The sequence below is a fragment of the Tasmannia lanceolata genome, unplaced genomic scaffold, assembly GCF_043159265.1.
Source record: "Tasmannia lanceolata isolate RefF3 unplaced genomic scaffold, GAP_Taslan_0.1 ptg000037l, whole genome shotgun sequence".
NCBI classification, from domain to species: domain Eukaryota; kingdom Viridiplantae; phylum Streptophyta; class Magnoliopsida; order Canellales; family Winteraceae; genus Tasmannia; species Tasmannia lanceolata.
This window is the reverse complement of record NW_027518714.1, coordinates 18,496,861-18,513,874: the sequence shown is the minus strand read 5'-3', so window position 1 is coordinate 18,513,874 and position 17,014 is coordinate 18,496,861. Positions and strand designations below refer to the sequence as shown.

General features: G+C 37.5%; 1 protein-coding gene across 1 annotated transcript; it reads right to left on the bottom strand.

Annotated features, from left to right (window-relative positions):
• Positions 1-745: 745 nt before the first annotated feature.
• On the bottom strand, positions 746-5,249 carry LOC143862138 (UDP-glycosyltransferase 74E1-like). The gene is made up of 2 exons (XM_077373127.1): positions 4,575-5,249; positions 746-1,661 (listed from the first exon to the last, which is right to left on the bottom strand). The coding sequence occupies exons 1-2, from the start codon at positions 5,217-5,219 to the stop codon at positions 939-941; spliced, it is 1,368 nt and encodes a 455-aa protein (XP_077229242.1). The 5' UTR covers positions 5,220-5,249; the 3' UTR covers positions 746-938.
• Positions 5,250-17,014: the final 11,765 nt, after the last annotated feature.

Here is a 17,014-nt window from a genome sequence, read left to right as displayed (position 1 = left end):
CACATCTTATACCCCGAAACCACTAAGGAACCACATTTTATACCCACGAACCACTAGGGAACCACATCTTATACCCTGAAACCAATTGGGAACTAAATCTACTGCCTTCCGTCGGAAGTCCGAATGGTTGTTCGGAAGTCCGAACAAACCTTCGGACTTCCGAATGGAACCAGTAATTTGGTTACGTATACTGGCTTCCATTCGGAAGTCCGAAGTTTTGTTCGGACTTCCGACGGAAGCCTGTAGAATATGGATAATTTTATGGATTTTTATCTTCAAATTGAGTAATAATTCCAAGGATGATAGAGATATACGTTGTTATCTTAGTGTGATGCAAGCAACCATAAGTTGAAGCTTGGTTTTGATGTTTTAGAATCCAAAAATGCAAAGAAAATGGATTTATCTTGAAAATAGGAAAAACAACAAAATTCAGTTTTAAGCTCAAAATCGATTTTCTTTGCAATTTGTAACACTGCTTCGATAAGCTTATCATGAACAAACCCTCGTGAATACAAAAATCTATTGTAATTGGCAACCTTCAAAACCCTTCCATGGAGTTTTCCACATTAGAAAAGCCTTGAAGAAGAAGAAGGTGGTAGGTGAGAAGGTAATAAGTGCATTGGGATAGGTGCAAAAAGGTGGAGGGAAAGAAGAGGTGGGAGGGGTATATTTGTCCTAAAAGCCATCTTCTATCAGCTGACAGCACCTCTTTTATAAATTTCAAATCACTACCCTTTGTTCACAATTTAGACAAAACTTTGCATTTTTGTAATAATTTTCCCAATAAATTATTACAACCCAAAAAAATTACTTATGCAGTTCTGTAGTTACAAAATCCTAAATGTACTTTTATGAACTTCAACCCACTCGAAATTCATCTTTAACTATTACAGCATTTATGCACTCCAATCTTATAAGAGATAAAAAAGTAAAATATATTACATTTTCATAAGTGTAGCTACAAAATCCTCAATGTTGTTATTTGAACTTCCACCCACATCTAGTGCCTCTATTGCCAGTTCCCTCCATTTGCCTGCATTCTTCCTAATCTCTTTCCCTCTCTCTCGTTCCATTACTTCTCTTATGCACAACTCAATCTCTTCCCTTCTCACAATCCCCTTCTCATCAGCCTTGGCCCTCACCCCTACGCCCCAGACGTCCTCCACATACTTAGCATTGGTGGGCTGGTCAGCCCATTGTGGCATTGTCACCATTGGTACTCCAATGCTCAGAGCCTCTACTGTAGAATTCCACCCACAGTGTGTCACAAAGCAACCCACTGCCTCATGAGCCAAGACCTCCAATAGGGGGCACCAGTTCATTATCAAACCCTTCTCTATTGTCTCCTCTATAAAATTGCTAGGGAGCTTCTTTTTTTCTGCCTCTCTAACAACCCACAAGAAGTAGTTGTTACTTCTCCTTAGACGCCATGCCATTTCTTCCATGTGCTCTAGTCCCAGTTCTGCGATGCTCCCCATTGAGGCGTAGACAACAGACCTTGTTGGCTTTGTGTCAAGCCACTTCAAGCATGTCGCACCATCTGGAGCCCAAAAACTGAGCCCATAGTTCTTGTCGTCCTTGATAAGCTTGTCTACGTACATAGATGGTACACTCGGCCCAATCGTCTTCACAGGCCAAAGTCCCTTCATCCAACTTACCAGCTGAACAAAATTTCATGATATGAGTGAACATGTTAATAAGTAAATCTAAACCAATACCAAATGAAGAATCTTTATATGATAAGTGGGTCTATTTCATACCACTAAAAAAACTAATGTGGGCAATAACTTTTTGAAGGATCTGAATCATTCATTTTTTGTCTCAATGTATAAACGTTGTGCCCCAAAAATCTTTTCCATGGGATGATCTTAACCATTATTATATTTGGTATAAAATAAATGGCTCCCAAAGTTTAGAAGATGACAAAAAAACAGGCTATTGATATCCCACATTCCCACCAACCTGTTTTGAAAATTGCCCAAACTCACCTTGTCATATCATATTTAACCAGCTGTGAAAAGTTATTAACATTTCCCACAGAGCTCTCTCAGGACGATTAAAAACAGAAAAGACATGGTGGGTTTGTGCAATTATCAAAGCATGGCAGTGCCAATTTTGGTAAGGATCAATTACTGTTGCATGCTGGAGAGTTGAAAAAATGACGAGAAAATGTTGAGTTTTGAAAAAACACTAACAAATGCTACTTTATTAAAAGAAAGGTTGCTAGGGACGAAAATACCCCTCAACTTACTTTAATCTTTCTCTTCTTGGTTTTACCATTTTACTCTTTTACTTGCAGGTTTTACACTCTTTCATTTCTAGGTTTTACTCCGACGCATTTTGTGTGAAACGACAAGATTTTTCGGCGATAGAAGCCTTCTTCTCCGGCGAAACATCTCATTTCTCTGGCAGCAGATGCTCCTTTGTCCTGAGAGATTCTGAAGATCAACAACTATGCCTTTCTTGAAAGCCAAGAGCACCGATCTATCAGTGTTTATATCGTCATGTGAGCAGATGAATAAAATAGAATGGGAAGATGAGAAGGAGAAATTGGATTATGGACATGTTGAGAAACCCCATTTGATAATTTTTTGTTGTGTTACTGTGGCTAATGGAAAACTCCACTACCTCTCTTAACTTCTAAACTTGTAAAAGAGATGCTATGGCAAAGTCATATGTTCATCATTTTCGTGCTATCCAATGGACATCAAATGATTAGTTATTTTCAGAGATCTCCCCCTCTTCTTCTCAACGCAAAAACAGGTACTCGAAGCCAAAACAGGATATTCGAAGCTAAAATTTACTTGGTCGAAGCCAAAAATTACTTGGTCAAAGTGAAAAATGTGTTTCCTGTAACATTTGCCGTTGTGTTTTTCGCTTCGACTAAAGTTTTTTAGGTTTCGAATAACTGGTTTTTTTGCTTCGACTAACATGTTTTTTGCTGCGACTAAAACTTTTAAATTCCAGTAAAATTTGGAACTTTTTTCGTCTTTAACTAATATATTTTAGCTTCGAGAAATATTTGTTGGCTTCGACTATCATTTTTTTTGCTTCGACTATCATTTTTGGCTTGGAGCAACTTTTTTTTGGCTTCAACTAGCATTTTTTGGGCTTCGACTATCATTTTTGCCTAACTTACATTTTGCTTCGAGTACCATTTTGACTTCCACTACCCTTTTGCTTAGTGAAAGCTCTTTGGGCAACTGATTTTGGATACAGCCACTAGAAAAGGGGAAATACTTACAAAGATAATGAGATTTTGGATATTTGGAGGAAGAAAAAGAAAATGAGAAATGGGCGTCTCTAGAGAACTCCTTCTAACATCTTAAGACAAATGAGCATATGCCGGAGAAATGAAGATGTTTCGCCGGAGAAGAAGGCTTCTCTCGCCGGAAAGATAAAGTATAAAAACAAAGAAGAGAAATATAAAGTAAGGTTAGGGGTATTTTCGTCCTAAAAAGTTCTTTTTTAATAAAGTAGCATTTGTTAGTGTTTTTTCAAAACTCAACATTTTCTCGTCATTTTTTCAACTCTCCAGCATGCAACAGTAATTGATCCTTTTGGTAACCAAAAAATACCGGAGACTTTATCAAGGGCACACGAATCCCCATAAGGTCCTTCTCACGTTTGTCTTTATTTTGGGAAGAAGTTCCGTTTTAGAATTGTTTTCTTAAAAAATGAGGGTTTAGATACCTCCAAGGTTAAGAATCATCCAAGAGAGAAGATATTTGGACCACGGCTTATCTATAGTTGGCACCACCACATTAATGGTTAGATCAACCAAATAGTTGGGGCCCATTTAACCTTCATGTGGGGGGAGTGTTCACACTAAATTACACGCCCACTTTTCATGTAATTATTAATTAACAAATCAATGTATAATAGGATAGTTTCCCAATGTAGAACATGAACCATGGAAGCTTTGCTATGGAGTGGCCTCCAAATGGGTGTCCCAACTCGATGGGTGATTGTGAAAAACAACATACTTATTTGACTATAGAAACTATGCAATTGATGGCCTGCAAATTAATTGATCGTTTAAACAAGAAAAGAGTTCTTTTTGTTTCTTCCATACGATCGAAACTATGCAACTGCTAGCCTGTAAATGGATCGTTAAAACAAGAACGACTTCTTTTTGTTTACGATCGAAATGGATAGTTAAAACAAGAAAGAGATCTGTTTTTTTCTACCATATTATGTGTAACTCATTGATCCGATGGCTGGAATTGTTCCATTAGAACATTTTTTTATTTTTGGAGTGACTCAGCTTTGCTTCAGGAACTCGAAAATCGAATTAAAGTTCTGAGTGTGTTTGGGTCTCCAAACACAATTCTTCGTTTTCGTTCCCCTCTAAAGCCGAAAAAGCCCATCGCGCAAAAGGCATTTCGCGGCTGGTCTGTCGCATGTCAGACCAACCACCTGATGAATGGAGACGAAAACATTCCAGGGTTTTGCTAACGAGCACTCGTCAAGGGCAATTAAATGCCCCTTAAGGCACTCGTTAGCAGAACTCTTCCCAAAACTATGTTCTACACGCAAAAAATAACTAAAAAGAAAAGAAATGCAGGACCAACCTCAGGTTCCAACGTCTCGAACGTGTTAATAAGAACCCAATCGACTTTCTCCAAATTGGAGAACTGGTTTGAGAGAAGCTCCAAGGAACCGGGATAACTCACTGAGTCCGAAACGAAGGAAGGCAAATCGGATAATTCAAACTTAGGCAATCCTGGCAAGGAAACGCTCGAATCTTCCAACGGGACGCTCAGTTCCCCCTTCTGTACATAGTAAAAGATGGTACCAATCCCGCACGGTTGAGTAAAAAATGGAGCTCCATATAAGCCAAATCTTTTCGCAATATCCAAACACCAAGGAAGAATGGAGTCATAAATTAGGCAACAAAAGGGATCACCAGAGTTTTCATGTCTCTCTATACACTCGGTTAAAGCTCGTGAGAAGACTGTTTGGACGCAACCAAAGTAGGCCTTGGTGTCGTACAAATCGGCAACATGCTCGTCGAGATTGCATATGGGTTCGACCCTGATTGAGTTTATTTCAGTTTGGTTGGGTTTGATGTCTATGGTGGTGGCTACTGTGACTTTGAGGCCTTTGGAAGCTAAGCGCTTGGCAAATTGGATTGATGGGTTTATGTGACCCTGGGCATTATGGGGGAGGACCAGAACATGGGCTCTGTGACTATTTGCCAACTCTTTTCTCTCCATTTGCTTTTTAGTTCATTGCCAGCATATTCGTCCTATATAAAGGACTTGGAGTTGCTAAGTGACAAAAAATGAAAGAGTCTCAGCTTCTACACTTAAAGAAGAGACCGAACGGATAAAACAATAAATTCATGGCACTTCTAATTAAGAGATATGACCCGGTGGTCATATCTAGTGGTTCACAACGTCTGAATCTTATTTGAGCCGGTGGTCCTAATTAGGGTGGTGATAAATTCACCCGGCCACCACTTTTCACCTTTTTACTCTCTCTCTACACTTCCTCACACCTTAAAACCGTACGTATCCTCACAACTTTATGGCTTTCAACACGACTCCTTGGTGGGGCCTAACAAATGGTTAGGTCTTTGAACCGGTAGGCCCCATTATATTTTAAAAAAATGCATGCACCTACATGCGGAGTTATAAGTTATAACACGCATATTTTAAAAATAAATCCTTGGGCTCACCTCATTTGAAGATCCAAAGCATTCATTTGTTAGACCCGATGTAAATAGGTCTTACCCATAAAATCATCTCCATAAGATGATCTTAACCCTCCGATCTATTGACCGAAGGTACCATATAGCAAATTGAAGAGTTAGGATCATACTGTGGATATGATTTTCTGTGGGAAAGCCTATTTACATCAGGACCAACAAATGATTAGTCTGGATTTTCGGACAAGGTAGGTCCCAATGAATTTTCTAATAAATACTAGGTGTTGATAAATTTGTCCCCTGTCAATTGATATTCACCCCTATTTACTGGGTTATGAAGCCCATGGTTTTAAATTTCGACCTAAATTTTTGGATTTCGGTGGTGACCGAAACAGAAATTTGGCGAAATTTCTGAATTTCAAAGAATTTCCATCCAAAATTTTGAGAAAACGCAATTTTAAATGTTACAAAATTTCAGCCGAAATTTTGAAAAGAATTAAATAAGTTTTTTAAATTATTACCAAATTTCGACAGAAATTTCAGAATTTCGGTCGAAATTTCGAAATTTCAAGGGTCCGAAACCAGTACCGAAACCGAAATTTTAAACCATGGTGAAGCCTACAACAAATTCTCTCTCTCTCTCTCTCTCTCTCTCTCTCTCTCTCTCTCTCTCTCTCTAAACACACCCTCACAATTTTCTCTATTTTCAACATAACGCCTTGGTGGGGCCAGCAACGAAATGCTTTAGATCTGAGCACAGCTAGGCCCCACCGTATTTAAAAAATGCATGCACCTACATGCCAAGACCATATAACACTTATTTAAAAAAAATTACTTGGGCCCACCTTATTCAAAATCCAAACCGTTCATTTGTTGGGACCAATGCAAATAGGCCTTGCCTATAATATCATCTCAATAGGATGATCCTAACCCTTCAATCTCTATTCGGAAGACACCATATATCATATCAAAGAGTTAGGATCATCCTATTAATATGCTTTTCTGGGAAAGAAAGTTTGCACTGGGGCCCAACAAATGAACGGTTTGGATCTTCGAACAAGGTGGGCCCGATGAATTTTCTAATAAATACACATTATATAGTGCCCGTATGGTGCATGTATTTAGAAGGGAAAAAAATAAAAAATAGAGCAGAGCCATCTGGTTAAAAGATCAAAACTATTCAACTGTTAGGCCCACTTTAAATAAAGCATTGCCAAAAATCATCTCCATATGATGATCCTAACAATCATCTCCATATGATGATCCTAACCTTTTGATGCTCAGAGATTTCTAATGATATCCTAACTTTCTGATCTTCAAACCAAGTGGGCCCCAGTGATTTTTTTGTTTTTTTTTAAATATGTGCACTTACGTACAGGGCACCATATATGAGTATTTATTAGAAAATTCATTATGGCCTACCTTGTTCAGGATCCAAACCGTTCATTTGTTTTCCCCAATGTATTATTTCCCATAAAAAAATCTTCTCCATGGGATGATCTTAACTCTTTGATTTGTTTTATGATGCCTTTCATCTATAGATCAGAGAGTTAAGATCCTCCTAAGGAGATGATTTTATGGGCAAGGCCTACTTACATTGGGGCTCGACAAATGAATGGTTTGGATATTCGAATAAGGTGGGCCCAAGTGTTTTTTAAAATACGTGTTATAATCTCTCTGCATGTAGGTGCTCATATTTTTGGGAAGTGATAAATCCGCCCCTTTTCATTACTTTGGACGCCCAAATTTAGTGTATCTATGACAGGTAGAGGACCATACTTACGTAGTGGGGGAAGTTCAACTGCCCAGATTGCCACGTACACTGATTTCAGGTGTCCCAAGTAATGAAAAGGGGCGGATATATCACTTCCCATATTTTTTTTAAGATACAGCGGGGCATACTTGTTCAAAGACCTAAAACTAACATCCCCAACAAAGAGTTGTGTTGAGAGAGAAAGTCGTGAGGTGTGTAAGGTTTGTGACGAGAGAGAGAGAGAGAGAGAGACTCGTGAGGTGTGTAAGGTTTGTGACGAGAGAGAGAGAGAGAGAGAGAGAGAGAGAGAGAGAGAGAGAGAGGCAGGTTGTGGGCTTCACACCCGGTTAAAAGTTGAAAATATGGAGTGAATTTATCACATCCCCCAATTGATTTTTATTCAAATTAATTTGCGATATTGATGTTTATTCAAATTAATTTGCAATTCAATAAGGGAAATGATAAATGGGTGAATTTTTCTGACGTGAAGTACATCAGCCCCTCTGCAGTCATTGATACACTCTTGTTGGGTGTCCTAAGTGATGAAAAGGGGCGCATTTATCATTTCCCTACAAAAAATGAGAATTAAGTAATTCAAATATTCATAGAAAATACCCTTGCAAACTGAAGAAAATACATTTGACCAATTGACTGTGCAGTTCACTTTTCTTATACCACAGAAGTAGTATGTAGATGGAGATTAGCTAGTGTCACGGGGCCATTTCAACCGGTGTTGTTCCCACGGGCTGGGTATATATTGTTAAGACAAATTGGTATGATGAATGATTAAATGGTGGAGACGATAATCAAAGTAATAAGAAACACAGAGAGGAAATACAATGTTATAAAAATGGGAGATAGGCAAGGCAAGCTAAGGCTTTCTCTTAAAGCCTTTAATTTCCCCACTTATGCAGCTGGCTTTACATCTAATCAGAGCCTATTTGAGCTAGCAATCAATTGACAACCATTCAAGCCTCAAACAATCGCCACTAGATACAAGGGAAGATTCACCTGCGCTTATCATTTCACCAAGGAGTGGTACATGATTTCAAATAATTCTAGAGTCTAATTGGAGAAAGCTTTCAAAGGAGTGAAGAAGTATGCAAATCGAGATTGAAGATGTGTGAACTTCAAGGTTATAGACTTAGTGTTGGTGAAACTTAATCAGAACCAAATTAGATTCATATGTAATGTGAACAAAGCCTTTGAAATTATAAGGCCACTTTCTATCCTTTAACGTATTGGGAATATCTCTTTCACAGTCTAATTTCTCGTACATGGTTGAAGATCCATCCTGTCTTGTTTGAAGCCATATCATTCAGACAAAGAAGACATCGATATCAGGATGAGCTTGCATGCAACACCCTTTGTGTGTAAGGTTAAAAATACATTGTCTGAGTGCATAATGGCACCACGAAGTTTCAAGATGTTGACAACAGAATACCTATTAATGTGTAAGAGCCTATTAGCTGAAGCTAATTGGGGACCCAAAAAAAACACCACTTGCCAAACGAATCAAGTTTGTGCCTAATTGATGAAGACTTCGACAAGGGTGACAACCTAATAATTCAGTGGTGTTCGCATAGCCTATGGCCTGCGACTTATATGTAGTGTCACCATAAATTTCGATCGGACTCGGGTACTCAATTACTAAAAAAAGAAGTATGGCTCACCTTTGAAGGGCACTTCCGATCAAGTTATAGAAGTGCCTCCTCTATTAATGTTGGAGTTTGTTTAGCCATCGAGTAGTGCTTGTTAGTGCACATCCTAGCAGAAATTCCATTCTAATCAACGGGTGACCGGTTCCACTTTGGAATTATATATTGTTACCTTGTAATCATTTACATTGATTTGGTTGAGCAATACAGATTATTTACTTTTATGTTCATTTATTGTTCCTCTTGCTTCCATGTGTTCTTGCAACCTTAACTTCCATTTGTACTTGCGTTGTAAGTTAAAAGCTCTACAAACTTGCTTGGCTGACTTCTCTTATTATAAAATAACCGTGAAGTGTCACGCTAGAATATCCTGTGCTTTTTTCAGCATGGATCCCGTTTTGCTAGCAACCCTCGAAAAACAGAAACCATGACATTAGTCTCGACTCTCTTCTTTTTTTATGATGGGCAAGCTGGGGTTAGGCCGGACCCCTACCAAAATCGTCTCGATTCTTTGGTATCTACAGAAACATATTTATGAGGCGTGGGCAGGGCTCCAAAGAAAGGAAACGAGGTTAAATAAAAATAATGCAGCGAGTTTCTGTTCCAAAAAAGAGCAATTTCCATTGGAAAGATTTCGTGCTCCCTGTTCAGTTGGAATAATTTCGACAGTGATTACCAAACAAGTTGATTTTCTTTTATTTTTTGAGTAATGCTAGGAAAATCAAGTTTACAATCGAGCAAGAAACCGAAGCTGTTGCCACCACATCTCTGTGACGAACACCGAGTCCTTTGGTTTACAAAACTCACCAAAACAGTAATTTTTTTGCACACAAGGCACATTCTCATTGTTGGTTTAACCGAGGGTATGACCGACAGGAGAAACCAACCATGAGAATGTGCCATGTAGGCAAAAAAACCAAAATACTGGTTATACGTCACTTGTGATGTGGAGGCAACAACCCATCTGTTCGGTTTTTCCTCCGTTGTAAAACAGTTTCCCTAGCATTACTCTTTTTGTTTTTGTTTTTCTGTGTTTGAGCTACAAATTAAGAATATATTAATAAAGAAAAAACAAGTAAATATAACAAACAGTCCACCTTCTAACAAACAGTCCACCCTCCGGACTCCAGATAAAAACAAGAGGTGAGAGAGTGATGCTGTACCAACTTGGCAGAAATGTCATGCCTAGGTGGCTTGGGTGGAGTATCCAAGGTTGATTTGTAATGATGCTAGGCAATCTTTTTCTACAACTACCGCAATTATTAGTCATAGTAAGTTTTAATTCATTAAGACGTTTATTAAGTTTTGCTTTATCAACTAGTGCCTAGTAAGTTTATTTCATTAACTAAGTCTAGTAAGTTATGTTTCGTTTAGTCTAGTAAGTTGTTGTGTTGAGAATTGTTGTATAGTTAATGTTGTGTAGAGATTCCTATGTAAGAGTTCTATAAAACGTGTTGAATGAGAAGGAGATTTTGGACAATTTTAGATTATTAATAATATTTTAATTTGGCTGAGCATTGCTCTCGTTTCCTTTTCTTGGTTGTATTCTTGTGTTCTGCTTTCTTGTTCTTCCTCTTAATCGCTTGCATTAGAGAGAGAGTCATCATACTAGAAGCTAGAAATGGATCATTAAAAGAAAACACATAACCCTCGTACCCGAAGCTGGGAATAGATTAAAAGGAAACAGAGAAAAAGAAATAAGTATAGAGAAAGACGGATTTCACAACACAGGAAAATCTTCTTCTCAAATAGTGAAACCAAAGCTTACACAAGTCCAAGATGAACGACCAAAGTAGAAGAAGAACAATGCCCAAAAGATATGTGCTTCAATATATGATAGAAAGAACAACACTACAAGATAAACAACAATAAAAAGAAGAAAGCTTCAAAAGGAAAACTTGAACACAAGAGAGCTTCAATTAAGCTTCAATGGAGGTCTAGGTTGATAATAGAGAATATCTACCAAAGTGAAGTTAATGAGAATAGGCTAAGTCAAAGGAAAGTAGGGAAGTAATAGCTTTGGTAGGTGGTAGTGGGTATGGGAAAGTGGTGTCTTAAATGCTTAAGGAAGTGGTGGGTTTGGAGTTCCAAGTAAGGGTTTGAATTTGAAATAGGTTGGTGGTGGGAAAAGATGGGGCAAACATGTGTGGCTCATACATGTGCAAGCTTGGCAAAAAGACCAACATGCCCATGAACACAAAAGTACATATTTGCCCTCAATACATCTCTCAAAATAAAAATAAAATAAAGCAACCCAAAAAATACACTTTAAAAATTAACAATAAGAACATTAGTTACATACTTACATGTAGCTTTCACCGTCAAGTTTTCGTAAACGCAAGAAAGAGCCCTCATCTTATGGTGCTTTCTCCTACCATGTGGAGGATCACATCGCCAGCCCCACCTTGGATTGTCCATGGACTAAAAACTCACTTTCACTGATGATGTTGTCCTATAATAATGACAAGGACCACTCATAGAGAATGTTTTATTATTAATACTAAAAGGAAATTTTTGAGTCCTTCAATGGGCGATAGGGAAGCAAGCATGAAATCAAGAGGCTTGATTTTATCTGTAAGGACTGTTTCTTTGGACTTAAAATGAGCCTAAAACAACTTTTATGCCCATTTTTAAGTGAAAAAAGTGAGTAAATTTTGTTTTACAACCTTTTTAAGTCGAAAGAAACAGAGCCTCAATGGAGTTGTGGTAATATTGTTATGATGTTTTTCTTACACTTGAGAGTAGCACCTCTATTTACAGAGTTTAGGCATTGAGAGCCCACGAATTCCCTTGGGAGAGGCTAAAAATGAATTTTTTATATTTTAGTTGAACCCAAAGGTAAGGATTAAAATAATTTTTTCTATAAATCCTAACTCTAATAGATCATTCTAGATATTTTAGAAGTGGTCTAGGAGAGTTTGGATAACATTTGAAATACTTATCCCATAATTAATTGGCTGATCCAGATGCACCGTTGATCAACAATTGATTTTTGGTCGACAAGATCTTATATTTTTGAGAAATTTTCATGTTACTTATTTTCTTGGGATGAGACCGTTCTTCGTAAGGGTTTCAAGGTGTTTCTTATGCTTTGAAATCACTGTCTACCGATTGTCAAGAACCAAGTATCTTTCAGGAATTTAGAACCATACTAATCTCAATGGATGCACGATAATTAAAAATAATTAATCTGATAAAACCCAATGATTGATCATGCTAAAAATAGAATTGATTCAATAGATTTTTTTTCAAAAAAATAAAGCGATAAATTTTTTGTAAACCTAATTTATAATTATATACTTAATTTTCATCAAATAATTATGTCATGAGAATCTAGAACATAATAATTATAATTTTTAGCTAATAAAACCAAGTAATATTTCAAAGAGAGAACATTTCCTACACACTTGTGTAGGTAAGTTACCTACGCACTACCTTAAAATACAGTGGGGGCCCACATTGTTTGGGTGATCCAAACAATTCATTTGAATGGTCCTCACATAGATAGGATGTCCACAAAAAATCAAATCCATAGGATCATCCTAACCATTCAAACTATGGAGGCAAAAAATGGACTAATTTGTGAAGGTTTATACACGTCCATTTTACCTCCACAAATCGTAGGGTTGGGATGATCCTATGGATCTGATTTTTTGTGGACACCCTATCTATGTGAGGACCATTCAAATGAATTGTTTGGTTCACCCAAACAATGTGGGCCCCCACTGTATTTTAAGGTAGTGCGTAGGTAACTTACCTACACAAGTGTGTAGGAAATGTTCTCTCTATTTCAAATTAAGTATATATAAAAATAAACAGCTAGTTGAAGAATGTCTTTTATTAAAATAAATAAAAATAGAGGTTTAATAAATGTGATTTAACTGAAAACTACTGTGGAAATTTTGCACATAATTGTAAGGGGAAATGATCCAGAAATTGCGTCAAATTTCTGAAATTGTTAGTGGATGGTGGTTGAATTGCAGTTCTCTATCTTATGGCATTGTACAGTCCAAAAGATTTTGCCATCAAGTGCTTATAAAGGAGTTTTTATATGATGCCCGACCATGAAAATCACAAGGTACCAAGATAAAAAATCAAGGGGCAGGGTTTTGACACCCTGCCTTTGTGATTTTCACGGTCGGGCATCATATAAATTCTCCTTATAAATAATAGAAAAATGCCATCTTCCTCTTTTCTAATTTTTTCTGGTTTTTCATCTCCACCGCCGCCGACAACCATGTCAGAAACTCTACAAGGGAAGGAAGAAGAAGGAGAGGAAACGAGGAGGGAGAAGAACAAATAAGAAGACTCAACATCAGAAAAAAAATGAAAGACGCTTGAAAAATGGAAAAGAGGAAGAAGGAAAAGAGAAGAATCAATGCCAAAAAAATGGAAGATGGCGGAAAGTGGAAAAGAAGAGGAAGGGAAAGTTGGAGTCATCTAGTCTTGGGATCTTCTCGTTAAAACTTGGGGTCATCTAGGAAGACTTGGGGTCGTCACTCTTGAAAGTTGGAGTCATCTCACGAAACATTGAGTCATCTAGAAACTTGGGTCATCTCATTAAAACTTGGGATTGCGAAATTTTGGGCTCGTCTCAATTAAACATGGGGTCGTCTCGGAAAACTTGGGATCGTCTCAGAAAAAGTCACTCACAAGCACTGGGAATGACCCCAAGTTTTCCTAGATGACTCCAAGTTTCACGAGACGACCCCAAGTTTTAGCGAGATGAACCCAAGTTTCCCTTCTTCTACTTCTCTTCTTTTTCATTTATTCCGGTGACTTCAATTTTTTCTGGCGTCGATTCTTATTTTTCCTTCTTCTTCTTCCTCTTCCTTTTCTTTTTCATTTTCCTGGCGCCTTCCATTTTTCCCGACATCAGTTCTTCTTTTTTTCTTCTTCCCTCCTTTTTTATTTTTCCAGCATCGATTTTTCTTTTTCCTTCTTACTCCTATTTCCTTTCTCTTATATCTCTTCTTTTTCTTCTTCTTCAACCACTTCTTTGTCCTCCTCTTCCAAGTTGCAACCATAGTCATCGGCGGTGGTGGATATAAAAACCAAATCACATTATAAGGAGGGTGTGCAAGTACTCAGGGGGTGAAAATATCATCACCCTTTCATAAATTTGACACAATTTCTGGATCATTTTCCCGAATTGTATCAGTCACGGTTAGCAATTTGATTATAGTTTAGTAATTATAATAATGGTGCTTGGTTGACCGATTTATTCTTAAGAAATCAAAAAATTAGCTGTGAGGCCTAACCGAATTTTGGGAAGCCTATAAAACCTATAAAGATTATACTCCTTTACCAGTGGGAAAAATGTAAAATAAATGGTCTCTGAAATTTCGAGATTAGAAGACTCATCATTCTCGAAGTTGAGATCAGAGTGGTTGATATCGTTGATATTGAAAGAGATGACTGACAGACGTTGAAAGGTGAGAAAAGAAATAATTGCCCAACTGGTATCTATGACTGCAAAAAGAATGAGAGCAAATTAGCCTATTAAAAAGAAATAAGTTTTGGTTTACGAGTCAATTTTGAGCATGTAGATTCTTTCACCTTCATCATGAAAATTTTCTAAAGGAATCATTAGCCGACCCCAACTGGTTTGGGACAAAGGCTTAGTTGACTTGATTTGAGTTTAGTTGAGTTGAGCTCGGTACAAGAAAAATAGGATTTTGCCACGGAAATATTTCTGGCGCTATTTGACTGCCGCTATAAAATAATAATAGCAACGGTTAATTACCGTCGCACTTTATTAATGGGAAATGTTATATGCACCCATTTTCATTAGTTGGGACACCCAGCTACAGTGTATCTATGACTGCAAAGGGGCTGATGTACTTCACATTTCAGCAATGAAGTGACCTGATTGCCAAGTACAATGCAGCTGGGTGTCCCTAGTGACGAAAAGGGGCACATTTATCAGTACCCTTTATTAATATTTAGCAACTGTTTAAAACAATTATCATTAATACTGTTTTACTGGGACAATTATTGATCAACTGTGGCAATAGATCCCCCAAAATACATTTAATGTTTTTTTTCTAAAATTTTGTAGCGGCAGATTTCTTTCCGCTCTTTTTTTTTTTTTTTACTATTAATTATGATGTCTTTCCTGCCAACTGTTGCTGCCATTTATTTTCTCTTTTTAGTGACGGAACTAGAATACCATTACAGTAAAGGAGAACCATGGTTTTAAATTTCGGTTCTGGTACCCATTTCGGTCTCGGCCAAAATCCGAAATTTCTGCCAAAATCCAGTACACATGAAAAAACATTATTTAATTAGCGTACGAAATTTTGGCCGAAATTACCGAAATTTAGGCCGAGGCAGAAATTACCGAAATTTCGGCCGAGGCAGAAATTTCAGGAAAATATTATTTAAATAATAAATCCTAGATTTTTGGGCATAGTTCCTTGATTTTCTTGCTAAATTCCAGATAAACAAAATTTTGGGCGAAAAAAATATCATTTCAAATATATACGATTTCAATTCCAGTCTCCACTGAAATCCAAAATTTCATAATTCAGTTGAAATTTAAAACCTTGAGTTGAACTAACAGCTATTTGTTATTCCGACTTTAGCAACAAAGATTGCTGCCTATTATTATTTGGGATTTGCTACTGTCCATCGCAAAATGATGCTTTGTCGCACATCAGAGCAGCCACCTCGTGAATGATACCAAATCTGCTGAAATGCAACAGAGCATCTGTGAAATGCCTTTTGCGATGAAACTAGCAAATCCCTTATTATTTTTTGGCCAAGGAAAAACAAATTTTGGATTTCGGTAGAGACCGAAATCAAAATCGTATATATTCGAAATGATAATTTTTTTCACCCAAAATTTTGTTTATCCGGAATTTCGCCAGAAAATCAAGGAACTATGCCCGAAAAATCTAGGATTTATTAATTAAATAATATTTTCCAGAAATTTCTGCTGAAATTACTGAAATTTCGGTAATTTCAGCCAAAATTTCGGTAATTTCAGCCGAAATTTCATACGCTAATTAAATAACTTTTTTTTGTGTACTGGATTTTGGCAGAAATTTTGGATTTCGGCAGAGACCGGAAACCGAAATTTAAAACCATGAATTACCGACACAGAAGATAATAATTAGAAATGGTTATCAGAAATAGGGCTGTAACTCGGGTCGGGCGGGTCGGGTTTTGGAGAACCCAACCCAACCCAACCCGAGAAATATCTCGGGTCGGGTCGGGTCGGGTTTTTTTTCGGAAAACCCACGATTCCCAAACCCGACCCTACCCATGATAAATCTTGGGTCGGTTCGGGTCGGGTCGGGTTTTTTCACGTTGACGCAAATTTTTAAGGAAAATTCTTGTTTGGCAAGGCAACTCAACTCATAGAAGCAGAAATTACACTCACATTACACTTGAATCAAACAATGATGTAATTACACTCACATCACACTTGAATCAAACAATGCTGTAATCAAACAATGTTGTAATTACAATCAAACAATGCTGAATCAAACACTTGAATCAACTCAACTCATAGAAGCAGAAATTACACTCACATACAGTAACAGTGAGTGCGTGGGTTTTCACTTTTAACTTTGGGATAATTACATTTACACCCCCTCTAGTTTCTGACACATCCACTTCTACCCCTATAGTTTAAAACGTGACAAATACACCCCTATAGTTTCAATTTGTTTAAGGTTTGTCCCCTCAGCTGAAGGTTCGTCCATAGATTGAAGGGTTAGGATGATCCGATGGAGCTGATTTTTTGGGCACACCGTATCTATGTCAGGACCCATCAAATGAACGCTTTGGATCATCCAAATAATGTGGGCCCCTACCCGAATCTGAACACTACCAAAAAATCATCCAAATAATGTGGGCCCACATTGTTTGGATGATCCAAAGCGTTCATTTGATGGGTCCTGACATAGATAGGGTATGCCCAAAAAATCAGCTCCATCGGAT

What these genes read in the sequence shown, in the direction of transcription:
- LOC143862138 (XM_077373127.1), bottom strand. Translation starts at nt 5,219, where the DNA reads ATGGAGAGAAAAGAGTTGGCAAATAGTCACAGAGCCCATGTTCTGGTC. An exon ending in TCGAGACGTTGGAACCTGAG is followed by an intron (nt 1,662 to 4,574) that starts GTTGGTCCTGCA and finishes AATTTTGTTCAG; the next exon opens with CTGGTAAGTTGGATGAAGGG.